The sequence below is a fragment of the Scleropages formosus genome, chromosome 25 (genome assembly GCF_900964775.1).
Source record: "Scleropages formosus chromosome 25, fSclFor1.1, whole genome shotgun sequence".
Classification (NCBI taxonomy): Eukaryota; Metazoa; Chordata; class Actinopteri; order Osteoglossiformes; family Osteoglossidae; genus Scleropages; species Scleropages formosus.
The window spans coordinates 15,258,148-15,285,438 of NC_041830.1; the positions used below are offsets into that span (position 1 = coordinate 15,258,148).

Genomic DNA, 27,291 nt, shown 5'->3' on the forward strand with positions numbered 1-27,291 from the left:
AGTTTTATACTCTATTAAATGCGGGGTGTTTGGATTATGTTTAGTTTAGCTATAAAATTATTCTGTGTATTTCAGAGTGTATTATATGGGGTCGTAGGTGGTGTAGTGGTTCACGGCCATCTTGACCTCGAAGGACCTAGGTTCCAATCCCACCTCTTTCAGCATGGACTTTCCTTAAGTTGCCCCCGTATGAATTGCCCTGTTATGTAAATGTCCAAAACGTTAAAAGTAGTCTAACATTGTAAGATGCTTTAAAGAAGTGTCCTCTATATAATTATCCAGTGAATTTGCTGGGGTGCTATGAAATTTTAGGGAAGGTTTCAAACATCTAAAAGATGTTTTTAAAAATGATGTATTTGTGCCACAACTGGCAACGAAGACGAAAGCTTAGTTATTTAAATATTTAGGAAAGCATATTGAAACGTTCAGCTTTTTCAGTCAAATTAAGTTTTCCTTGGGTAGGATTGCTTTGGTGTGGCATCACGGCACCAGCCACATCCCCTTTGTGCGCTGGTGTGTCCGTCTATCTTTGTGTGTCAGGGCCTGCTGACCCGGTTGGCTCGGCTACCGAGGAACCTCCGTCGAATTAGGGCGAGGCAGCAGTCTGGCAAGTCCGCCAAGTTTGTTCGGAGATGTTCCCGTAGGATGCTGGTCTTGACTTCCAGCTGTAGCCAATTAAAGTGGTAGGTTTTGGATTGCTGAATGCTCAGGTGCAGGGAGACAGCAGAAATGCACCTCATGTGCACCGTGTTCAACAACACAGGTGGCTGCACATTCATTCCTATATTGCTACCCGCAGTGTCTACTGTAGTGCTCTGTCATCTATCCAGACGCCTCATTAGTGTCTATCTGTGTGTGAAACACAAACAAATATCAAAAGGTATACCTGCGTTTTAACATTTTGTTGTAACATCTTATTAATTTGCATTTTCAGATATAGGATCTTGTATGGAACCCCCTTGGTTTAAAGCAGTTGTTTGAAAGGAGTGTGTGCTCCATGGTGGCATTCTTTTGCATTCTAACAGATTTTTATCATCTGTTTCTCCCCTATCATCGACATCAAAGTTATTTTCCTTCGAGAGAGCCTCACTGGCTTCATCCCTTAGCAGCACTGCACATTGACTGTCTCTCACACACAAACACACACACACCATGTTTTCATGTGCACCAGCCGTGGGCGAGAACAAACTCGTTTCTGTTGAGTTCGTTTGCATGGACGGCTCTCTCTAGTTCCATCACCTTTGATAACACTCATTTGGGCTGGATCTGCTGGTTCTGGCAGAAGTGGAAGGACAGTTTGAGACCAAACTGCAGAGAAAATCCTTGCATCGGTCAACTGGGTCACAGGAGTCATTTGTTTTTTTTTTTTTTTTTTCTCAAAGTGCGTCATTTCGTGAGAAGGGTATGAATTACTTTGCTTAAGATTTGTTTGTGAGGGAAGTGTGACATCAGGGTTTTCTCTGAATTAAAATAAAGTTAAGGGAATAAAAAGTTTAAAGTATATGTTCATTGTAGCTGCCTGACAAACAGCACAATTTGGTGCAAAAAAATACAGACAACATTCCATCACAATTGAGGGATTTCAGGCATGATTACTGAGCATTCTAGCTGGCTGGTCTAGCAGACAAAATATGTAAAAAAGTTTCTATTTGGTTTAGACAAAAATATATCAATATTGAAGAAAATGTAAAAATTCATGGATGTAGTCCAGCCTGTGGTTTTGGAGGGAAAGTTTGTTCCTTTAAACCTGCTCTGCCTACAGTGCATGTGATGACATTTCTTGTTCAGTGAGGAAGTGGGGAACCACCAGCATGTTCAGAGGAAGGAAACGGAGCCTAGGAGCACACGGCAGGACATTGACCAGAAGCTTTCACGATGCGGGCATTGTTAGCATGTCGCTAAGGCTCTTCCCAAAGCTGATACCTACAATGCGGCTCTTTTTTTGGCATGACTCAACACCTTCATTTAGAACATGAAGGGGACAAGCACGGGCATGAAAACGTGACGCACAATAGGAAGATGAGGGATCCAAGCCGTGCCATCATCGGTGCTTGCCAAACGCCAGCGAGGACTTGGTTTTGTCCCAACTGAGACATAAATAAAGCGACTACACTAACACGTCCCAAATGTCTGTTGCACAACATGCAGCCGCACACAAACCCAGCACGTCTTATTTGCTGAGAGTGCTCAGACTGTGTAGAAAAATACAGCCCAACAACTCAATTCGAGTAAAAGCCAGTAAGAAAACACAGGACAGAACAAACATGATTGAATATTGTGAGGTTAGTCCAAGATTCCCAAAGAAAACCTTTATATGAACTTTAACACACATCTACTTTGTACTATGAAAATATTTCGAGGTAATAACCATGAGTAATCATTTCATTTTAATTATTTTCTTTTTTCAATAAACCTCTTAGCTGTGAGCTTTTCAGTATATGCTTGTTCTCAACATGGGATGGTTAGAGTCATCATCTTGCAATATGAATCCCAATCCTTCTTTTGTACCCCCAATCTAGATCCTTACCCAGAATTCATACTATAAGAATGCTCTGCTTTATAAATGGATAAATCAGTGTAAAACTGATTATCTAACACTGTGGTTTGCCTAGGGCAAACTTGTCAGATAAAAAAAAGAAAAATAATAATTTTAGAATTAAGTGAGTGGAAAGGCCGGTAGCCAGAGTAATTCTGTGGGCTGTTCTTTCTTTTAACTTCACAGAACGTTGCAAGAGTGCTGGAATTGGAAAAAACATCAACGGCTGGATCTTCCTATTTTGTGTCAAACTTTCATCCCCTCACTCCCTAAATCAAGGTCCCCTGCGTTGTCCGAGTATTGGAAAAGGTATCGAAGGGGACTGAAAATGGTGAACAGCATCAAAATCGGCAGCAGGTGGTGTAGTGGTTAGAGTAGTTGCTTTGCATTCAGAATAGAACCCTTGATCAAGGTACTTATACTTAACAGATACAGTAAAAATGAACCTGCTGTATAAAGGGGTGAATCATTCTAAGTAGCCTAGTGTACAAGTCATTGTAAATCACTTTTTGGAGGAAAATGTCTGATAAATGAGTAAACCGTGAATATACTGCATACCCCCCGCCCCCCTCACCACCTTCTTGAGGCTCTAGTATGCACAGGCCCACAGTCACACACCTGTTTTCACAGACGTGGGCCTCGGGAGGTACCTGTGAGTCTGAGGCATGATGCTGCATAATGCTGATGTGAGTTCATAGTTTTTATGGAAGAACATAAAATCCTCGCACCCTTCAACTGCCATTTCTTCCCCAACACACACACAAAGGCAATGAGACTCAGAGAGACAGAGCAAAATCCCTTTTGTTCTGTTGTGAAATCAGCTTGGTTTTACGAGGGAGCCCAGATCTCGTGCTGATCCTGTCCCGTGCAATCTTTAGAGCTCGCAAGGATTAAAGGCGCGAGAGCCAGAATGTAAGGGCTCCGTTTATTTTCAGACAATTTTAGCTGAAATTACAATGAGAGCAAATGACTTCAATTTGTCAGAGACTTTTGTGCTTTCGCATAACTAGTCAGGAGGGCCGTGATGTAAAGCCGAGAAGGGATGCATCGAAAGGAAGAGGAGTATGTCTTGTGTTAACGCTGGGCCAGCACTGTCCGTTTGCCCGCCGTGCCAAGCCAAGTGTGGGCGTCCAGTTCCAGTCCAGGGGAGAGGGAACAGATCCCCTCCAATGACAGCGGGCCCTATTAGCACATGTGCACGCACACACAGCCACACTGGGAGCCACGAGGGCTGCCGCTGTGCCGGAGTGAGTGACAGGGGTGCAGCGGCACTGCCGAGGGGGGTCTTCTCTGGAAATTCCTTGGGGGTGGGGGGTGGCATTCGCCCACTCCGAGCTGCGGTCGCCAATTACTGGTGACGGTTCCACTCAAACCGGCTGTAATCACCGCTCTCCACCGTGGTACAAAAGAGAAGGCGGGCTGCCCTATTTAAATTCCAATGGGACGCCCCCCTCCCCACGCCCCGTCCCCCCCACCATGTTTTCTGTCTTTTTTCCGTCACTTGGTTCCCCCGGGGGCTAATAAAGGCGGCAACAAAAGCCCGCATAAAACCGTCGGCCTGATAGCCCTAATGAGTTGAAGGCCCCGCTCCTTCACACTGTCGCCACTTTCCCCACTCCGTGGCTAAACACAGCTCCGAGTGTTTGGACACAGGGACGGCGCGGGGCTTTATTCGCCTGCTCCCTGGGCCTCGACGCCACGCATGGGTGTCCATCTGTGGGGCTCGGGGACAAAGCAGTAGAGAAATCAATTAACAAGGGAAAAAGGAACAGGCCTGAAAGGGATTTATTCTTTTTCCGTCGAGTGACTGTTCTTCTCAGCGAGAATGGCGTTGGCAACACCCCCTTCGAACACCCCCACCCCCCAGGACAGGACGATCGCAGCAGCCACCTGCGACACAGGGCCTATCGAAGGACCAGACATCAACTCCTGTCACCGTTCAAAGGCAGAACGTGCATGAAGGCACCGGGCCCGTAAGGAAGCGGCAGTTTTTTCGGCAGCACCGCGCATCTTTGATGTGTGCGGTGCGCTGTTTAAACGTAAATACACCGTGCCACGAAACCCTCAAAAGCAGCTGGAGTGGAATCGGTGGTAATCCCTCACCTGTCTTTCTGCCTCTCTTTTGCTTCAGTAAGAAACCTTTTCTGCGGATTGTGGCTCTCTTATGCAACACACACACAAAAAAGGTTATTTACCGTGGTGATGCACACATGTGCATGTGTTACTCTGAGCGTTATTTGAGGAGTCAGCATACTGTGTATATTCCTTTCCCCTGTCACATGTCCATGCTGTTATAAGGAATATGCTCGCGTGTCCTGTAGAGCGCAAGCTCAAGAGGACCGTGATACCGTGGTACAAAACTGATGGCGCACAATTTTTGTCATTTGTGGTAAGAAGAAGACAAGCGAGAGACTGGATGAGCGGTGATGAGCGATGGATGGGGGCATCCGGTCTCTGCGTGCAGTCTGTCGACCTGTGGGGAACTGCCCTTTCCTAATTATGACTGAGGGGCGTGCAGTGATTCACCCCCAACCCCCTCTGACCATTCCAGTCATTTGCTCGCACAACACACACACACACACACACACACACACACACTTGGCCTTTTCCCCATCAATGTCCCATCTGAGGACCTCTTTCCCCTGGTTTTGTGTACAGGCACTGTGCTCCAGTGCAGTGGATATATTTTAATAGTGCTGCATCAGCAGTGGAAAGATTAACATTTTGTGCCGTGTTACTTTTACTATAAACTCAAGTCAGATTTTCCTTGAAGGCTTAAATTTAGAGGCCACCGATACACTTACGCAGGGTTTCGTTTGCTGCCCTTTGTTTTCTCATCTGGAATGAGGTGGACAAAGTTTACATTTCACAGTAGTGGATAATCACAGTAGCTGATGTCCAGCAGACGTGGATGTGCACCATTCTTTTGGCAGCAGCTTGCTTCAATTCTGATTGACTGTTTAATAATAATAATAATAATAATAATAATAATAATAATAAATAATTTTTTTAAAAAAAATTTTTTTATCCAACATGACTTACAATGTAAGATTTGTACACTAAGCTGGTTACAGTGATTTACATTGTAAAGCATTACATTTCATTTAGAGAGCTGGGTAATTTTTATTACATCGGTTCAGGGTAAGTGCCTTTATCAGGGATTCAAACCTGGGCCCGTCAGGCTGCAAGGCCATTAGACCACCCGCTGCCCCCAGCTGATACCCATATGTGGTGTAGCTGCCCCACTGAATGCTGTCAGCCTTAGCAGCCCTTTACCAGGGATACAGAGAGGGTTGGGAATGGGATTCTCAGTCACTCCAGACTGCCACCCGGTATAAAAATTCCCACAATCCACACAAAGGCAGGCTTTGCTGTTTTGTTTCTCTCTTTTTGTGTTCCCTTCTTTTTCTTTCTCTCCCCCAGCGGCTGGAAAATAAAGCACACGGAGACACTCGTGCTAGTCACAGTGCCCGTGAATTTTCCACCGTTCATACTGAGACTAGCCTACTCGTGCATGTCTGTCTTTGTCTGCGTCTCTGAGATAGTGCAAACCTCTCTCAGAAAAAAAAAAAAAATCTGTGTGGAGAAGACCAAGGAAACGCTGCCCCTACACACATTTTCACACCGTTTTTAAGCTCTCTAACAGGAGAGGACATCAAAATCAGAGCCATATTGTGACTGTGCTGTAGTTACCGTTATATTGGTTAGATGGCGCTCTCTGGGCAGCAGTGTGGGGTCCCTGCTGGTTTTGGGCGACCCAGCGGGAAGCGCCCATCTCAGAAAAGCTCTTCTGAGCTCGCCGTCCTGTGGGTGTGTACCTTCGAGGATATGTGCCCTTTTCAGCAAAACCATTTCCTGCCGATTTCCTGTAGCTATATTTTTCATGTCCAGTTTCCAGTCAGCTCACCTAGAACCTTTATGAGGTGCTGAGAGAGAGGCGGGGGACTCGCAGAGGGCACAAATATAACTCACGCCCCCATCGTGGTGGTAAAGATGGAGAGCGGAAGCAGGAGTTTCACGACTCAAGTCCTGTTCATGAATTTTTCTGATTTTGGTCATTTCTGACACAATAGAAATGTTGGGCTTTTGACACCCAACCTTTGCAAGATGACTCACACTCTCTAAATACGGGTTCTTGGGTGAGTGCGTGTGTGTGTGTGTGTGTGTGTGTGTGTGTGTGTGTGTGTGTGTGTGTGTGTGTGTGAGAGAGAGAGAGAGAGTTTCTTTGGGAAGTCTCCAGGAAACATTTTCTAGTGCATTAACTGACAGGGTCCAAGCACTGTGGATCGCCAGTGCATGAAATGAAATGGGCTGAAAAGGGAACATCTCAGGTTGTCTCCACATTATCAACCTCTATAGAGGTTACCGGAATTTTCCATCACTTTTTTATGTTTATGTTGCATTTTGGCCTCTAATTTATAGCCATGTTCAGCGTTATATCTGTTCATGTATATACCTCAATGCCCAAGAGGGAATGGGCAGCAGGTGGCATAGCAGTTAGACCTGTTGCCTCAAAATCAGAGGACCTCAGACTGAATCCCGTTCTTGTTATAGTACCCTTGATCATGGTACTTACCCTGAATTGATACAGTAAAAATTACCTTGCTGTATAAATGGGCAAATCACTGTGAGGAGTTAGTGCACCAAACCTCGCAGTACTAGTTGCTTTGGAGAAAATTGCCAGATAAATAGTAAGACTTTTCTTTCTGACGGAGACATGAATCTCGGCTTCAGTTAAACTTTTCACTGGAGCCGTAGATGTCCTGTATCACCCGCTTTGCTATTCTTTTATTGCTTATTTTTATTGCTTATTTCTTTTATTGCTATATTTTATCGTTGCCAAACCAGTTCAATGGTATTTCGTTGGGTTGAGGAGAATGAACCCAGAGTCGCTCACTGGGGTTTAGTTCCTTATGAAGGATACTCTGGAAGGATAAAAGTTGACCTTCCGACCTGCTGTATCTTTGGATCAGGATACTTGGCTCAGCGGGTTGGAGGCACAGCGGTGACATGCTTTTGTGACGGGGCATCCATCTCTGCTGTGTACCTTTGCACCTTGGCTTTACAGAGAAGCATTCATCTGTGGTTAAATCTGGGCGCCTCTTGCTGTTTTACAGAGACGCTGATGGACAGCAAGTGGGCTACGACAGAGTTGGCCTGGACTGCACATCCAGAAAGTGGGGTGAGTATGTGTGTGCGTTCTTAAGAAGAGATGTTAACGAATCGTTGGGAGGCCCAGCAATTCATTTTAATCAGTTCAGTCCAAAGTCAGTTTACAAAGATGTTCTATGCTTTAAACAATACCACGTTTGGGGTGGGGTTTGAACAACTTGTTTCTTGTCGTAGAAGTATGTCCAAAAATTTGAATCTCAAGAATATGTGGAGAAAACCACATCTGATAGCCATCCTCTTCATAGCGCCATCCAGTGGTCATATGGACATCACTTCCCCAAGCTGTATACATAGCGATACTGGTCAGGAAGGACCTTTTTTGCACCTGTTAGCACAATGTCAGAAGCAATGTTGCTTGCACTGAATTGTTATCAAGTCTCACACTGTTTATATCCCTCACTGGGCCACATCCGTGACCCTTCTCCATATTTCCCTCAAACTGGGGCTCCAGTATTGACCTGCCCCCCCTCCCACATGCCACCTTCTTGGCATTGGGCCCACCTACAGATGATTGCGCCTGACTTTATGGCAGCACGCGAGGGTCCCCTTGGATTCCCACCCCAGCTGTTCCCCATCCTGCCCTCACCTCGGAGGAAACCACGAGTGACGGCGAGCCCCTGTTGTGACCCTTCATCACTTCCCGCCTGTGAAAGACAATCATTAACCCACCAGTCTGGGGCAGGAGGCATAATGCCACCCCAAGGACCCCAGCAGATGCTTCATTTAAACACTCCACCCCCATCCCACAGCATCCTGTATTCTGTCATTATTATTGGAGTCCTCATTTCATTGTTTGCCTGGTTATAAATTTTCTGAGTGCATTTTTAAGACCAAGCGGAATTGATTTTAAACATCTTCCCTGTCCTTTGTGAAATACTGCTGCTGGGTCTAAGGTGTTTCATTTTGCTTCACGCTCCGGTCGTCCGAAAATACTGCTTCTGAAGGCTCAATGGGCAGTCGCTCACCCCCAACCAATCCCTACCCATCCCCCACACTCTCTCTCCTTTTATGCCTTTGTCTGTTTATGGCGCATGTATGTGTTTTTCTCAGTCGCTAAAGACAACCCGCTAGACATTTCTTTGGGACAGCGGCATTCCAAAAATAAAGGGATGGAGAAGCTGGGAATGATTCCCAGACTTGGTCATGCTCACTCTCTATTGATCAAACAGGTCCAAGTGCTTCAGTCATCAAGATATGTGAAGATGATGTACTTTCACGGTACTGTGCTCTCCAAAGATGGCCTTCTATGGAGACAGCACAAGGGTTAGCATTTATGTCAGCGAGACACGTTGAAAGGTGGAAATATGGAAAGTCATGCTGTCTGGCTTCATCTCCACCTCATAAAACACAAAGATGACAAGGTGCTTTTGACAACTGCCCTCAGTAGAGTGAGAAGCTCAAAGCGTAGCAGAACACTGAACGGTTTGTAGATCAACCAGAAAGCCCTTTCACAAGTGGTAGTAGGGGCATGTGAACTCTCCAGAGTGTGAATTCAGCCTTCGTGCACACGCAAACACGCGCCCTTGCCCCAGCCCGGCAGTACCTCCAGCGCTCTCCGTCTGAATGAAAATCAGAGGGTGTTTAGATACGGGTGCTCCCGCTGTCACGACATTCAAAAGGCATGGTGGGGGGCCTGAGCTCATTTCTGTGTTCCTCACAAATTCCACCTGGAAACTCCTGTCACCTGTCTGCTTTATTCCGCATATCAGTTGGGCATGCTAAATATGGATGGTGTTGAAGCGAGATGTCTGTGAGACAAGAGGTTTGGCATAGTTCTTTTTGTCATTTGTCAGAAGGAGTAAAACATTCGCTGACTCATTTTCCTACCTGCTGACTCAATGATGTATCAGCAGTTTATCAAAACCCTCTTCCCTCCATAGTGTTTTCACTGTGGTCTCTCTTGGCTGAAGCATCTTATTACCAAGTGCCAGGAGGAGATCCACATTCACATGTGCCGCAGGAGCTTGTTGGATTCAGTGAACTCGGGTCCACTGAGAATATTTTGCCTGATGAAAGTGACAGATCCTCGTAGCCATAACCGAGTTTGAGAGATGGCTGGGGTGGAAAATTTGACTTCCTTCATGGTGGCAGCGTGGTAAATGGCTGTTCTTGGTCGTCATGAAAGATTCAAGTCTATGCTACGAGGTGTCGAGAGATGCCAATCCATGTTATTCAGAATCGCTTACGATACCCATGTCTACCCATAATGCCCCATGCTCTTGAGGGGTGCCAAACCATTGTAACCAAGAATCCTTCATGATACCCCAGGTCCACTGTGGTGTTCTGGAGAGATGTCTGACCATGTCATAGAGAACGCCCTCCATGCCCCTCTGCCTCTTTCGTGACATCAGGTTCAAGCCTGCCATATTGTTGCAGTCTAGGGCAGACAAAGATAAATGTCCATGAAGAGAAGATAGACAGTGCAAGGGATGATAACAGATTTTTTTTTCCCTGCTCTAGTGTGCCTGAAGGAATTCCTGTACATCAAGTAGGTTTTTATGTCTTTAGCAATCACAGTCATTATTGTTCAAAAAGCAGCGCTTTGCTTTTAATTGTCCATGATAACGGGGGAAACAAAGGAGAGATAATTGTTCCTTTCCCTCTCACTGCTGGGAAAGATGCGAGTGCCACACCGTAAATGAAACACAATTGGCTGCGAAGTGAAGAGGCGACAGCTCGCGTGGCAATAGGGTAAACATCCACCCATTTTTCACGGGAAAACTATGGCGAACATGTCTCCTCGATAATTGGGAAGAACAGTCTATTTAAATCCCAGTTCGTTTCTGTAGTCAATGGAGATGAAGGGGTGCGTTACGGGGATCAGCTCTCGACTGCCTGACACTGACTGCCGTGTAACTGATAGGTCGCAAAGTGAGAAGCTCAATTAGCGAGCTTTTTGAACGGCATCCTGTCCTTGGTTTATAATGCACTTCACAGCAGGTACCCTCAGTGTTTAAGATGTTGACCTGATACCTGGTCATGTCGAAGAAGACCTCTTCCTCAAGAGTGTTTCTGTCATCTTTTGCAGTGGGAGGAGGTGAGTGGCTACGACGATGCCATGAACCCCATCAGGACGTACCAGGTGTGCAATGTGCGGGATCTCAACCAGAACAATTGGCTGCGCACTGACTTCATCCCCCGCAAAGATGTTCTGCGAGTCTACGTGGAGCTCAAGTTCACCGTGCGCGACTGCAATAGCATTCCCAACATCCCCGGCTCTTGCAAGGAGACCTTCAACCTTTTCTACTACGAATCAGAATCTGACACAGCCACCGAGAGCAACCCCTCCTGGATGGAGAACCCCTACGTGAAGGTGGACACCATCGCCCCCGATGAGAGCTTCTCCATGCTCGAATCAGGCCGGGTGAACACCAAGGTGCGCAGCTTTGGGCCGCTCTCCAAAACCGGGTTCTACCTGGCCTTCCAGGACCTGGGTGCCTGCATGTCCCTCATCTCCGTCCGTGTCTTCTACAAGAAGTGCTCCACCACCATCGCCAACTTTGCCGTGTTCCCCGAGACGGCCACGGGCGCCGAGGCCACCTCGCTGGTGATCGCACCTGGGGTCTGTGTACAAAACGCCAATGAGGTGTCCGTACCACTCAAACTGTACTGCAACGGCGACGGCGAGTGGATGGTTCCAGTCGGAGCGTGCACATGCATGGCTGGGTTTGAGCCGGCTATGAAGGATACCCAGTGCCAGGGTGAGTACTTACAGCAAGGCTGAAGTTTATTATTTAAAGACCGGAAGAGCTGTTGCATCAGATTTACTAGCAACATAGGATATATAATGAAATATTTCAAGATGTTGCTCGATACCGGAGGGGGAGCCTAAGAAGCAGAGGTAGAGCATCTCCTGTTAGCCATTGCAGGCAGGTGAACTCAAACCAGGCAGGACCTCAGTCTGAATACCAAACAGCTCCCCCCGCGCAGCTCGGGGACATTTCATCTGCGAGGAATCGAGTGAACACGAAAACCAGGCGAGAGCGGCGGGCTGGACAGCAACGTCGACAGGATCAGCCCGACACTTGGAGAGTACAGGCTGCGGTAAAACATTAATGAAGCGAGCCGGAACGAGGGCGCCTGCAGTGAAAGTGGTCAGGGTCAGGAGTCATACAGATCCGGTCTCTCATGGATCTGATAAGGCTGTAATAGAGCCCCTATGGGGAAACAGACAGAGCGGGAATGACAGAGGGAGGGGATGTGGACTCAGAAATGGCGGGGGGGTGAAGGGGGAGACAGGCAACAGGGTGGACTGAGAGGAATACATGTGAAAAGTAGCAGAGAATTTTAATTCCTGCCCACCTTTAGGGGATGAATAAGGGAAATGGTGCTGGGGGGGACTCCTGTAAATATCTACTACAGCACATGTTCAAGAACTCATTTGTTTCCTCTTGGCGGCTCAAGGTTAGAGCCCTAGCGACTAGCCCCGATAAAAACCTCTTTAATCATGCAGCGGCAAACCGAGGGTTGGGGCGGCTTGCTTTTCTGCCTTAATCTGAAGGCCGCTGGACTCATTAATTCCCTACCAGAATGCGGTGAGTATGTCCACATAAATATTAATCAATGGCACTTTTTTCGGTTCTCCCTTATTTCTTGCTCCTTCGTTCTTTTTGCACAGTCCCAATTTCTGAACCAATTTTTTTTGCAGTTTTCTAAGTCCTGTGTGGTGAAAGATGGATAAACAGAGAGAGGGAATAAGGGTGTGAATAAAAACAGTGTAGAACTAGGTGTAGAAATGTTTCGCTGCATCCTGCGCTGCTTCCCCGTGGCGTGTCGGGAAAGCGAGCACAGCAGTCACACATGATGGGCGGCGGAAGGCGAGGGGGGATACGGCGTGTCCTCCTGAACGTGACTCAGCAGTCCTGTGGCTTGTTTAAAGGAAAAACATTCTCCGCCTCCTTAATGGTACCCAGCAAGCAATTTGAAGCTTTACCTGGCACCTGCAGTGGAAACAGCGATAATGTCTGATGCCGGAGTGCCTCTTGTGTGTACAAGAGGAAGGATGTAATATAACACTAAAAATATGACACTCTTCCCGCAGTGGGCCCCTGTACTTGGACACTGCTTAGGTAGAGTGCACCGTGAAACATTTTTTATGAACGTTACTATTTATACACATGAAAAAGAAAGTGTTTTGTTTTTTCAGATGGATGGATATGCAAGTTTTCTTCCAAATTTCATGAAGTATTAATAAAGTGTTTAAAACATTCCAAAAATATTTAAATAAACTCCTTAAAAATGTTAAATACCACAAAACCAGTCATAACATAAACTTAAGAACAATCAGATTATAAATACCTAAAACGGGATAAAAGACACATTCTCATACACTCATCAAAAGGACGGATACCTACAATGACCTCCATCTTAAATAAAACATAATTTTCGCATTAAAGCTATCTGTCATTTTTTGGCAGCCTATAAAATCACTAAACATACTTTCAAACCGTATAATCAGTCAGGATCATAATCCATGCACTCTTTCCGTATCTGCCAAAAATATTACGTTAAAATCATCACACATACATTGAAACCAAAATTTAAATTATCTGAGAACAAATAAGTAAAAAACACTGTAAAATCGTATTAATTAAATGTGATAGATAGATAGATAGATAGATAGATAGATAGATAGATAGATAGATAGATAGATAGCGACACTGTGAGCTCAGTCTGTCTTTCTGTTTCGCTTTCATGGATCCAGAAAGCTCCAGAAAGCTAATACCCCGAAAGTTCAAAATTAGCACTAAGAAATTATTCCTACAAAGCAGATTAATGTGGATAAACGTGGATGAAAACTGGATTAATGTCTTTGTGAAAATATCACACTGCGTCAGAAGGTCCCCAGTCATTTTTAATGTGTTTCGGCAGCCTCTGGTCCTGAGCTGTTGGCACGGGTCTCGAGTGACAGCGACCGGTGACAAGCAACAGAAGAACTCGCATGACAAATCTGTCTTCTGGTTTAGCGTTGTGTTTGCGATGTGTTGAAAGCTCCTTTCTCTGCTTATGCCCCTTCACCCCCCCCAACCCCCCCACAGCGTGCAGCCCGGGGACCTTCAAGTCCAAACAAGGGGATGATTTTTGCTCACCCTGCCCCCCCAACAGCCGCGCCATCTCGGGGGCCTCCAGTGTCTGCTCCTGCAGGAGCGGCTACTACCGTGCCGACAGCGACTCGCTTGACAGCGCCTGTACCTGTAAGTACGGGAAGGGAGGGGTGCGGGAGTCTCTGGAACATGTCCCTGCGAAGCCTGCGATTTTACTCCTGGCACTTTGAGAACCTCCTCTGCCACGGACGAACAAGAAATGAACAAGAGCCCTGAGGGCAACGGTCTATGGCCGAGTATACCACAATGCGGGTTTTTACAGTAAGGGGGCCCATCAGATTCTTATAACAAGTTCTTGGGAGGTTCGGGACACTTTATCAGGCTGTGCTGGGCTTTTTGTGGCCTAATTTTATTTGTACTTGTCCGTCAGGCCCAGTCGGACAGCGGTTACCGCACTATTAAAGAAGCCCGCACTCGAAATTCTGTTAACGTAATTGCTTTCATGGGATGCATCAGTCAGTGTCAGAACTGAGCTGTGGTAAGATTCCAGAGGAATTCAACTCGCTGAGCGCCCTTTCTGGAAGCGGAAAGGCGTTCTTGAAACAAACCCGTCCGATGCTCTTGTTGTTCCTGGTTTTCGTTCGGCGTTCATTTTGGATTCTCTCGCTCTGCTAGCAAAGATTAGCCCCTGTAATTGGATGAGGATGGCTTCGACTGAGCCTCTCCGTTCGAGGCCTCCCTGCACCTCAGTCCAGGGATCAAACGGCTCCATTGTTAATTCCTCAACCCACTCTCTGCCTGAAGCCAAACAGTGCCATGCCAGAACCGTATGTAACATATGACGAGAGTAATTTTTATTCACGCTTTACCGAGGATTGTTTCAGGCTGGCCTTGGCTGAAGGATTACAGATGCTGGGCGTTTTACGTAATCTAGGGAAACATAGAGCGAGAGCTCGCACAAACCGTTCCTCTCCATCAGTTGCAAGGGTGCTGGCACACCGTAATGAGCTGCAAGCTCCCACAATGCAATGCAGCACTCTGAATAAGGACTAGCTAAAAGTGCTCTCTGTCTCCCTCATCCACGCACAGCGGTCCCCTCTGCGCCACGGAACCTCATCTCGATCGTGAACGAGACCTCCCTGGTGCTGGAGTGGGGTGAGCCGCGGGACACCGGTGGCCGCAGTGACCTGCTCTACAACGTCATCTGTAAGAAGTGTTTGCCGGAGCGTGGAGCTTGCTCCCGCTGCGACGACAACGTGGACGTGTCGCCGCGGCGACTGGGCCTGACGCAGCGCCGAGTGTCCGTGCGCAACCTGCAGGCGCACACCCGCTATAGTTTCGAGATCCAGGCCGTCAATGGCGTGTCCAGCAAGAGCCTCAGCCCCCCTCAATACGCATCCGTCAACATCACCACCAACCAGGCCGGTGAGCCGCAGCCACTGCCGCCTCTGCCGCCTTCCTCCCCTTGGTTCCACGTGCATGTTAGATTTGAAGTGAATAAACTCCTTTAATGTTGTCTCTCTTCCCTCCTCCTGAACCAAAAGGCCTAGCCTGTCACCTTGTCACTCTCACGATCACGTTTTTTCTTCGCTCATTAATGCTGCGTAAGCTACCGCATAGCCTCAGCTGACACAGCAGATTTCCGATAGCGCACATACGGAGCTTGCAGCACGCAGCCCATCTGGCGGGCCCCTGAACCGCCGTTCATCCCCCGTGCCCTTCTCAGCCGGCAGGTGTCACGTGATCCGTTTAAGATGTTAACCTCCTTTACGATGTTGCGGCGGGCGACGCAATGTGATGCGGTAGCATGTGTGTGAGAGGGCGAGATTCTGCAGGCAATTCAGCAGTGGGGATAATCTGCCTCCATCTACTTGTGTTCCCTGGCCCTTCTGTTGGGGCACAAAGACTCAGGAATGCCTCCTATTTGCACTTGGGGCTGGCTCTAAACCCTGTTATTCACCATTGTTGTGCCTGGGCCAGGCGTGAGGTTAAACGAACCCCCGTGGACACCCCCACCCACCCAGGGTCACAGGGATCCGGCGTTGTACCGCGATCAGATTATACTGGAGTTTCTAAGAAGGTGTCCTGAATATTCATTCACCTTTTAAGACTAAAAATAAATAGGGGGCTATAAGCTGCTGCACCGCTATGGTTACCCTGTGTCTCGGGAGGAAGAGGCCCCTTAATCCGGGAGCTAAAGTGATCGGGGAATCTGCCCGGGGAGTATTGTCTTTGGGGAGGAGTAGAGGGAGGCAGCTGCGGCGAGGTTCGGCACTTCGGGTACGAGCAGGGAAATCAGGACAAGAGAAGGATCAAAGAATCAGACTTAGGGCTTAAAAACCTTTTAACAAAGTAAGTGGAAGAAAAGGCGCACGGGGCCGGGAGGGGGAGGGAAGGCAGTGTGACAGGAAGGGAAAATGAAGAGGTGGAAGGGTGAAAGGGTGAGAGGTAAAATGGCGCGGGGAGAGTCCAAAGAAAAGGGCAACTCCGTGGCCGTGGTGAGAACGGAGTGGAGGGTGAATAGGAACGAGTGAATGGAAGAACAATGAAAGGAGAGTAGAGCAGTGAGACGGGCAGCAGGAGAACAGCCGCGACTCTGAGAACAGAACAGAGTCCGGAACGGGATCCAGAAATCCAAGAGCGGCAGAGGAACAGTCTAGTCAGTTTTGTTTTTCCCCTACGACATCATCGTGCTTGTATAACGGGTATTGCGGAGCAATCGAAGAAGACGGGAGATCAGGATTAATGTCCCAGTGACTTCACAAACCACGCATCCTCAAATACCTTCCTGGTGGTGTCTTTCTCGCATCTGTGTTCGTATTCGCACACAGCTGCAGACAGGATTTTTCAGCTCAGTCTGAACGGGAAGAGGAATTATTACACGCCTGAGCTAATACAGCAGGGTACTTCGACAGAACCGTGTGTCTGTCTGCGCCTTCTCACCAAGTGCTTTTTTCTCTCGACAGCACCGTCTGCAGTACCCACCGTGCACCTGATGGGGGCCACAGCGAGCACCATGAGCCTGTCTTGGCTTCCCCCAGATAAACCCAATGGAATCATCTTGGATTATGAGATTAAGTACCACGAGAAGGTGAGCAGCATTGTGTCTCAGACACAGGACCCAGACACGCTCGTACCGCGATGCTGCCGTGTTTCTGACAGGTGGAGGGTTTGCAGAGGAACTTCGTTTGTTCTCCAGTTTCCTACCTTCCCTTTTTCTCTCGCATCTCTGCGCGCTCCCTGCATTTTGCGTGTTCCTCAGCTTCGACAGACGCGGCACGCGAGGACAATCCGCTCAGGCTCTCGCGTTCCTTAACCAACGGCTGGATTTTGTGCTTACCTTGCAGGGACGGGAGGAGGCGATCGCACACACTGTGACAGCTCAGCGCAGCTCCGCCCGGGTGGAGGGACTGCGACCCGGCACGAGCTACGTGGTCCAGGTGCGGGCCAGGACCGTGGCTGGCTATGGCCACTATAGCGCCCCGGTGGACTTCAGCACCAACCTGGAGAGTATGTCCTCGCTACACTCCCTCTCTCACACACTTCCCCGTTTGCTCTTGCGTTTTACGTAGCGGAATTTTTGCAACAGGCAAGATATTTGATCCCAAAAGCATCCACTATAAAAATGTGTCTTAGAATCGCAAGATTTTTCTCATCCTTTCGAATCCAGAAAGACAAAATGCCACGGAAAGACCATAACAACCTTTCGCTCTGGTTTGTCAGTTCTTGTCTTAAAAGCCTTAGAGCGGTCTGTTGGAAGAACTGGGCCCAAAGCGCTGGTAGGTAAGGTGACCTTGGCGGCGGCTAACTTCTTCCACCTTCTCAACCCCAGGTGACCCGGACAGGTCTCTGCAGGTGCAGCTGCCCTTCATCGTGGGCTCAGCTACTGCTGGTCTGGTCTTCATCATTGCCTTAGTTGTCATCGCCATCGTCTGTCTCCGGTGAGTGTTCATCCTGCTCAAATGCAGACGTGCACCTTTAAGGATTCATGATGCCGACGTTCCCACTGCCATTGTTTCCCCCAGAAGTCAGCCTGGTAAAGCATCTTTCCCGCAATTATATGAACTGAACTTAAAATATGCACCGCTGACAGCAGCAGCGATCCAGTTTTACCTATGTATTTTTTTCTATTTTCCTGACATTAATACATGTCAGTCCCACTTGCATTTGTAAGTTCTATATTTCATGCATAGGATGAAATGCAGTCGTGAATCAGGCTGTCTAGACCAGACCGATTTGTAACGCGTAGGGAAGGGAAATGTGTCTGGATGTGGATGAATATTTCAGTTGTACTCCTATGAATGAGAGAGCAGCTCCCTGTGAATTTGTTCGAACATGAGCACCGGTTGGCTGTGCCCCGGGGCCCCTTTGCCAGCGCTCCTCTGGAATACCGAAACTCTCCTTCAGAAAACCGTGAGGACGGCCGTCCTCGTCCTCCTCCTCCTCCCTCGATCCCTCCCCGAAGATGCCACGGCTCATGCCACACAGCGGACACCCAGCTTTCCGTCACACGGTTCATGCCACGGCCTCCTCTGACGGCCAGCGCTTCGTCAAGCCAGACTGAATAATCTGTATTTGCCCCCTTTTTCTTTCCTTTCATCGATACATTGTGTCTCAGTATCTCCATGTGTCTGCAACACAGAGGCTTCGCCATATCCCAGGAACCCACATTTGAATTGGAAATGAGATGCAAATTACTAGCGGGCATTATTGTCCTGGTTACTGGTTAGACAACAAAGGAACCACATTAACATCTAATTCCAACACCCTCCCTCACAGACACACACACATACACACTGAAGCAGTCGCACATACATATTAATGGACTGGCACAAGGGAAGGAATAAAACGGAGGGAAAAAATTGACGAGGAGCGTGGCACCGGTGTAAGCTACAGCAAAGGCTCACGCTGGATTGTTCGGTGCAGACTGAAAAGGCAAGGAGATGGTTACTGCAATGTCTAGAAATAGACTTCATTACCTTTTCAGCAGATGACAGCACCTCACCCTAAACTCACTTGAGACCGCTCAGCTTTGGAAAAGGTTGCTACCACCCCGATTGATTTGCTCTCGTTCTGTAGTTTCCGGGAGGCTCAGTCTCAAGCAAGACACCCACTCGTAACTTCGGCAAAGTGTCAGTGTCTCCTGTGAACAAAGGAACTTGCACAGCAACGCCAGTTCCCGCATATTTAAAGAAATGTAGACGAGAGCGCTAGGCTGTGTTTCGTGCCAACGAACAACGGGGTCCACGAGCGGCCTACTGAGCTCTGTTGCACTTTTGTCCACAGGAAGCAACGCACTGGCTCAGAACTGGAGTACACAGAAAAACTTCAGCAGTACAGTAAGTTTCTTCTGCTTGTACCCACTTAATTTATTACAAGACCCTGTCATTCCAGGTACGCTACATAGCCGGCAGGTATTATGTGATTTATGTCTGGGTGCAAGCCATTTGTGTAATTACCAGTTTGTCATTGTAACTGTAATGTGTTTAATTGTTCTGGAACCCACAGTGCCACATAATATTTGGGTAACATGCCTGAATTAAGTTCACAGTGGAGACCCAATAAAATCAATGAAAGCGAGTTTGAAAAAGGCAAGCTCCTGTTTGGGTCCATGAATCGACTTTGGTCGGCTACAGTTGCTAACAGGTGGCTGTGACACAAATTTACACTTGAAATGTCATAGTTTCCAAGGCCAAAATTGGGACCTAATCTTCCCTGGCAAGGTTGGTGACTGATAGTACCATATCCCACTTTCTCTATCTCCATTTTCAGTAACTCCTGGCATGAAGGTTTATATTGATCCCTTCACCTACGAAGACCCGAATGAGGCCATTCGCGAATTTGCCAAAGAAATTGACATCTCCTGCGTGAAGATCGAGGAGGTCATCGGGGCAGGTAACCAACACAGGCTCCTCAGCAGCAGGGGGAAGACAGCTAGGCACTTCCAGGCCATTCCGTTAAAGGACTTCACCCCAAGCGGTACTTAAATCACTTGATTGTCTCCTTATCTGCTTTTCACGATGCTGGTCCTGGGGGGACTCATGGCTTTGGAATGTCCATGCCAACTAATGGCTCAGCCATTGACCTGATCAGCTGACCCCACCTTGTCTGAAGGTGTGCCAAGGGCCAGAGTTGTGTGTGTCCTATTTAACCACTAAATGGCCCTACCCTCGCAACTGCAGATAGTCCTTCCCCTAGAAAAATCAGGACTCGTTTCTTTCACTGCTAAATTAAAACACACTTAAAATGGAGTGCTTTTTGTGCAAGGAAAATTTAATCAGAGTAGTTTAGTTGTTTTCAAACCACAGCTAAAGGTTACAGGAGCTTGCCCCCCAGGAACCAGGGTTTGGCATTTCTAACTTGGAGACCTGCCATTTAATGAAGTGTCACGTGCAGCTTTCCCCCTGCTCTACAACAGTGCTTCTAACATCTTCTGCTGCTCCTAAAGCCGAGTACTTCCCAACCTTGCCTTTAGTGATATACTGATCATCTCCCTCTCTGCCCCTGGCCTCTGCCCTCTCATGAACGCATCCCACCGCAGAACACAGATCTTCTATACCCATCAAGCTTCTCTCCCCTCCCATCACTCCTTCTCCTTCTTCCTCTGTCTTAGATCCTTAATGTCACCCCTAATTGATTCCTTCTGTCCGTCACTTGCTTCACACTCAACCCCACCCAACCCTTTGAGTCCGTGCCACTGTTCCCACAGTTATGCCCCTCTTCTGGATACCCCACCTCTTTCGGTCCCTCCTTCCCTAAGTCCTTAGTTCAAACCAGTAATGCTCCCTCTCCCTTTTTCCTCCACTTTCCTCCACTCCGCCCCTCCTCTGTGCCCTCCCCTCTCTGTCTGCCTCCCTGTCAGGGGAGTTTGGAGAGGTTTGCCGTGGTCGACTCAAGCAGCCTGGCCGACGGGAGATTATTGTGGCCATCAAGACACTGAAGGCAGGGTACACTGAACGACAGAGGCGCGACTTTTTGAGCGAGGCCAGCATCATGGGCCAGTTCGACCACCCGAACATCATCCGTTTGGAAGGTGTGGTGACCAAGAGTCGACCAGTCATGATAGTCACGGAGTTCATGGAAAATGGGGCTCTGGACTCTTTCCTGAGGGTGAGCATCATTATAGATTCAGCCTGACCGTGAGCATGTTGAACCATTTCTGATGCTACCACAACTTGGCACTCATTGTAACGCCTACTGTATTAGTTGTTTCAATCCCCCAAGAATGAGAGAGAGACTCCAGTGAAACAGCTAGGATGCAACATTTGCAAGCTACTCTAAAATCCCATGTGTTTCAGAACAATAAGGATAATTAAGTTTGTCAGAATTCTAGACCAACAACCTATTTATGTAGGATGTGATCTTCTCTTCCAAACACAAGTGGAACACCAAGCTAATCTTCATAATCTGTTTATGAAGATGAGATTTAACCTCTTTCACATTTCATTAAGAAAGGTCCTTACTCTAGCACTGTAAGGCACTGGTAAATTATCCTTTACTGACATTTAGGAAGAAGTCTGGCAGCAATGTATCACAGCCTTATTAGAATATTAACCACAAAATGACACAGACTCAGGAATATTTCTAACTACATTTATATGTAGCTGATGCTTTTCACCAAAGCTACTTACAATGTTCAAGTTACAATTATTGTAAGCTGACACTTATTTACCCAGCTGGAAATTTTTAGTGTAGTAATTTGGGGTAAGATCCTGGTTTAAGTGTACTAAAGGATCAAACCAGCAACCTTTGGATCTAAAGGTAGTAATACTAACCACTACACTACCAGTCAGCCCAGGTGACTAAGCGAATCTGTGTAATGATGTGTCTTTCTCTCTCTGCTAGATGAATGATGGGCAGTTCACGGTCATTCAACTTGTTGGAATGTTGCGGGGCATTGCGGCTGGAATGAAATACCTCTCTGACATGAACTATGTCCACCGTGACCTGGCTGCCCGCAACATCCTGGTCAACAGCAACCTGGTATGCAAGGTGTCTGACTTTGGCCTGTCTCGCTTCCTGGAGGATGACTCCACAGACCCAACCTACACCAGCTCTCTGGTCAGTATATGTGACTGTTTGCACCCCCTGCTGATTTGATTTTTTTTGTCTGCCATTGTGGCCATGCATCTTACAGTTTGCCTTGCTCATGTGCTTGCAGGGAGGGAAGATTCCCATCCGTTGGACAGCCCCTGAAGCTATCGCCTACAGGAAGTTCACATCAGCTAGTGATGTGTGGAGCTATGGTATTGTCATGTGGGAAGTGATGTCATACGGAGAGCGTCCATACTGGGACATGAGCAACCAGGATGTGAGTATGGTCAGCATAATCTCAAGTTTTCACTATAACCTCTTGACCCCCCCACTGGGTCCTGACCCTTTCCTCTGCCCTCCTTTCTAGGTCATCAATGCTGTAGAGCAGGACTACCGGCTCCCTCCACCTATGGATTGCCCTACCGCCCTCCACCAACTCATGCTAGACTGCTGGGTGAAGGAGAGGAACCTGAGACCCAAGTTCTCTCAGATTGTTAACACTCTGGACAAGCTCATTCGCAATGCTGCCAGCCTAAAGGTGGTGAGCAGCACTCACTCAGGGTGAGTGGAATGTAAAATTTTGGGCAGGACTCTCTATAAAGCCAAATGGTTTCACATTAAATTGAAAAGTTACATGCTTTTTCTGTCAGAAGGGTAGTTTGTTGCTCTAAAAATTTTGATGATCCAAACAGAACATATTATGACTGAATTATTGATACAAGCGGACACATACACAAGGTCCTCTGATACATACACAGACACAAGGGTATGTATACATCAGAGAATCTTGTCCATATAAATTTTGTGTGTGTATACAGACAGTAGATATGTACACTACTGAAACTTTGCATGCATATCTTTTGTTTTTTAAGGTGTGACAGACCCTAGGTCTCAGTTGCTTCCGGTCTTCTAGCTTTCTCTACCTTTAATTTGTGAATTATTATGAATTTTTACAGTTGCATTCAGGGTGTTTCGTGAACAAAGATGTTTCCTGAACTAAGGGACACTTATGGCTGCTGTTATGGCAATGATTGAGATGATTGAGTGAGGGTAATTAGCAAGATTAAGATGAGGCATGGAGGGGACTGGTTTTAATTAGCTAGTTAACGAGATTTTAAACGGGCCATCGGAGAGCAGGCCTTCTGCAGAGCTTAATGAGTGGAGGGTGAGGGATGTACTTGTTTTACCATCTCCTGCTAAATGTGGCCATCCTGTGCAATTCTTTTGGTGTAAGCTGATGTGTCAAGAGAGTCAGAGTCCAAGTAGCTCTGCAAGGTTTGGGTACACACCAAATCCAGTCTGCGTATCACTGGGTCTCTTTGTGCTCACTGTCAATTATTCAGTCATTTGGAAGGACAACGTCTCCTTGTCCTTTTTTTTTTTTTTTTTTTTTTTTACTGGGCTGGGTACAGAAGGATAAGACTGACCTTCGGCACCTGGATTAGGTGAACAGCACTAGCTGTTGGATTTTTTCAGATGTGGTTACTACGAGCTGCCCCTGTGCTGGAGGAACCAGCTTCTTTGAAACTAAATTGGGGGTGGGGGGGGGGGGGGGGGGCAGTAACAAAAGCCCATTAAGGGAACTTGTCTATTAGGTTAATGACTGAGCCCCTTAGCCCTAAAGGCAAGCTTATTAAAAATCTCTTATCCCATCAGTCTGCACCAGGCCCCTCAATGGAGCCTCTATACAGCCTTATTAGCCTCCTTCTGTTTTTAATTGTTGATTAATCTAATACTGGCCAAATATGACAAGGATTGGGATATGGCAACCAAGTGGGGCTTCTCTGTTTATGCCTCCCAGTTGTCTCTTACAGTGCATTCTGTTTCACAGCTGCAAATAAGAGTATGGAGCAAGATCATAATACACCAGCATTCTTTACTTTATGGATGATTAATACAGTGGTAAAAAATTCATTTATATTTAACACATCACCATGACGAGACTCTTTTTTTTTTTTTAAACTTAACGGTCATAGCTGCGTGGTGTGGGAGCATGTATTTCAGTGCATTTAGTTTGAAATAATGTATTTTTTTGTGCTTAGTTGGCCGGAGGGCTATGTGTTTCAGCATTAGTGCTTGGTATGCAGTTCCATGTTTCCAAACACTTCTTTGCTCAGTGACTGGCATCTGAGAGCTCTTACTTGCTATGCGACTGAAACCCTGCCATGCTTGCGTGATCGAGTATCGCTCCTTTGAGTACGCAGACATGGTTCTATGTGCCTGTGCTGTGATGGCATCAGCATTACATACAGCATCTGCAAGGAGATGGTTTTATCTCAAGTCAATCTCTAGGACTATGGATTAATTTTTATTTTTTTTTCCCCTAAAGTTATTCAGGCTCTGTGCTCAAGGCCATGCCAGTAGGGCTTCTCCTGGGACCAGACCGTGCAACCTTTTGTTTACCGGCCTGTCTTGCTAATTACTACACTGCCTGCTGCCCTGTGTCATAGTGTCATAAGTAGCTGTTTGCCTGCCTGTCTTGTGTCTCCAGCCAAGTCGCCCACAGTGGACATGGGGTGTGGACTAAGGGACTCTTTGGGGGGAGACATGGTGGGGTGTGTTAAAAGGGGGGTCATGAGAGTTGAGCTAACTCTCTCTCTCTCTCTTTGTCTCTCTCCCCGTAGTGTCTCTCAGCCCCTTCTCGACCGCTGTGTCCCCGACTACACCACCTTCACCACTGTGGGCGACTGGCTGGACGCCATCAAGATGAGCCGCTACCGAGATAATTTCCTCAATGCCGGCTTTGCTTCCTTCGATCTGGTGGCACAGATGACCGCAGAGTGAGTGAACGTGGGTGAACTGTGGTGCCGGAGGAAGCAGCCAAGCGGGCGGATGACATTTTTAGAGGAAGGAAAGTAAACAAAAATTATTCAAGATATAGAACTGGATCTTGGAGGGCTCATTAACAAACCTACAAGATGGAGGGAACATTTCTAAAGTCAGGAATAGGAAGCTGATGAAAGGAAATGGGTGATGGGCCAGAGAGAAGGAAAAGCAAAACAAAGCATACAATTTTTTAACAGTTGTTAAAGGTCCAAGTGTTTAACTGCTGTTTCCATGCTGCCACTCCTCTGCATGCCACAACACGTCTCGGAGAATGTCAGGCATGTATACTCTGGGGTGCATGTGACATTTGTGAAATCGCAAAGTGCTAAGAGTGAAATGCTTCAAAGTCACCAAAAAAGGAGACACATTATCTGTATGTAATGAATGAATAAGGATAATGATTGTTTATACTGTATGTGGACCCCCGTTAAGGGGAGTACAAGACATGGAGGTAAGGTAATTTGTTTTAATCTGGCTTCACAAAAACCCACCAATTTGGAGGATTTCTCTGGTTTTTAATACCAGGAGATACCTGTAATGGCCTCTGTTTGTTATGGTTTCACTCTCTGCTGCTGGTGTGATGAGAATGGCAGGGGGATGGGGGTGGGGGCAATTAGCTGGTGTTTGTAAGCATGGTGATGAGAAATGGCTCAAAGATAGAGCCAAGACAACTAATCACTCTCCATTACATCACCTGCTGCTCCCTTGCTGCTCACCTCCACTCTGTGGGAGTGGGAGGTTGTCGCCTAGGACTTCTACCTCCATAGCTTCTGGAACAGCCAACTCATACCAGAGAGCAGCAGGTGTTTTACAGTCATCTAAAATGTGTAGGTTATAATTCACCCCTAAGATGGAGAGCTGCTAAGAGCAACACATTTTAGAAATGGACTGCAGTGATACTTCTGTGTCCTGACAAGAAGGTTTGCTTCACATCGCCTTGCCTGAAAAATGGGATCATTTATCTCCCAGCAGTGTTTAGTTTGCAGTTTGTGAGAGAGCTAATGATGTTCTGGCACGGAGAGTCCTAATTAACATGGCCTTGGTTACATGGTTACGTGGATTTCTCTGGCTTCAGCTCCGTCAAGGTCTCTGCCAGGTGGGAAAGGTGCGTAAAGACCCAACTGGGCGCCCTAGTGTTGACTTAGTGATTAAACAAGTCATGTGAATGTAGGCACCTGCGTGGAGGGAGGGGAGGTTATCGATTTCCTTCGCACCCACTATTTTGCTGCACCTTTGATCTCAACCACAACAGTCACCTCTTCTGTGCGTGCAATGAGTTTGTCGCAGAGGAGTAGGACGTGTACCATGGAGCGATGCTAACCGTTGGCGCGTCATTTGCATGGATTTGTGCTTGAAGCTCTGTGTGACCAGGTTTGGCCTTGCTCCCACGCAAATTGTAGGCTGCATCTCATTCAAGTGGGGTTTAATAAAAACTTGTCGTGTCTCTCCTCAAGAGTCTGGTGAAGTGCTTCCTGACCCTTGTTTTCTGCCTTTTATAGGGACCTCCTACGGATAGGAGTGACGCTGGCCGGCCACCAGAAGAAGATTTTGGGAAGCATTCAGGACATGAGACTACAGATGAACCAAACGCTGCCTATCCAGGTCTGAATGAGAAGGAAGGACTTTGCCAGAAAGAGCCAATAGAAACCCCAGCTGCCTGACCATCTCTGCCAATCAGAAAACTGGCTCGCAGTGCCTCAGACGTTTCTGTTTCTTCCACCTCCCATGTTATCACTGCGTTTACACCAACAGATACGACCATGGTTATTTTGTATTTTCAACAGTCCATAACCTGTGCAGGCCTCCCTTGGTGATGTTTGCATGCGTGCGTGTCATTTTTTAATTATTATTATTATTTTTTGGCGTCTGGCTGGATCTTCACAAACTTTTGGGTCTACCGCTTCCTCAAATGAAACTCGTCTGCATTTGCTCTGTCCACATTCTGGCAGAAACCAGAGGTTGATCTTCACTATGTTTTGAAGATGACAGTAAGAATGGAACCCTGCCTATTTACAAAAGGAAACAAAGTAAAGTTGTGAATGCGACAACAACAGACAATCTCTCCCCGAATTCTTCTTTTTGTATTTTCTGATCTTCATATTGAAGATATTTAATTTTACGTGCACATGCCTGAGAGAGGGGTGGCGGAAAAGTCTGGAATGCTCCATACCAGGAGTGGGGAGAAAGATGAACTGTGACGGACGTAGGTATGAAAACCCAGGAAACTTTTGGTGATGATTCTCCAAACCAACCTATGTAAAAATTCTGGGTGAATTCATGGCAGTTTTGGGGCCTCCCTTACAGTCTTCTTTTTTATTTTAAATAACTATTATAATTGCTATTACTTTGTTTGTCAGCCCATTAAAAAAACCAATATTATCGGGATTCTTGTTTTTATGTTGGCTGATAATTCTATGTGACGCCCCATCAGGACAGTGGATGCGATGGTGCGACGGGAGGAGCAGGCGGAGCACTATAAAGACTCAATGGATGGACCTCCCAGTCTGATTTATGTGTCTGAGAGCGCTTGCAAGGCCACGCGCACAAATCTTGTACAATACAGCTTCGACTACGAGCCGTAGTGGAAACTTTTGCGCATGAACTGAATTGTGAGAAGAAAAGTTTATTCCTGAGACAGCGCCGCTGTTTCTCTGATGATAATTTTGCAATTTTTATTAG

At 47.0% G+C, this 27,291-nt stretch overlaps 1 protein-coding gene across 4 annotated transcripts in view; it reads left to right on the forward strand.

Annotated features, from left to right (window-relative positions):
* The window catches only part of LOC108921655 (ephrin type-B receptor 3-like), a 44,760-nt gene extending 17,775 nt beyond the window's left edge, over positions 1–26,985 (forward strand). Inside the window, exons 2-16 of one of the 4 annotated variants that reach the window (XM_018731237.2) lie at positions 7,654–7,718; positions 10,737–11,409; positions 13,747–13,902; positions 14,842–15,177; positions 16,719–16,843; positions 17,100–17,262; positions 17,585–17,693; positions 19,039–19,091; positions 19,525–19,731; positions 20,615–20,862; positions 21,598–21,813; positions 21,914–22,063; positions 22,154–22,347; positions 24,411–24,566; positions 26,112–26,985. In XM_018731237.2, coding sequence (XP_018586753.1) covers positions 7,654–7,718; positions 10,737–11,409; positions 13,747–13,902; positions 14,842–15,177; positions 16,719–16,843; positions 17,100–17,262; positions 17,585–17,693; positions 19,039–19,091; positions 19,525–19,731; positions 20,615–20,862; positions 21,598–21,813; positions 21,914–22,063; positions 22,154–22,347; positions 24,411–24,566; positions 26,112–26,220 — 2,960 coding nt within the window. In that variant the 3' untranslated portion in view covers positions 26,221–26,985. The remainder of the gene's footprint in view (positions 1–7,653; positions 7,719–10,736; positions 11,410–13,746; positions 13,903–14,841; positions 15,178–16,718; positions 16,844–17,099; positions 17,263–17,584; positions 17,694–19,038; positions 19,092–19,524; positions 19,732–20,614; positions 20,863–21,597; positions 21,814–21,913; positions 22,064–22,153; positions 22,348–24,410; positions 24,567–26,111) is intronic. The other 3 variants (XM_018731238.2, XM_018731239.2, XM_018731241.2) reach the window with 3 other exon arrangements.
* Positions 26,986–27,291: the final 306 nt, after the last annotated feature.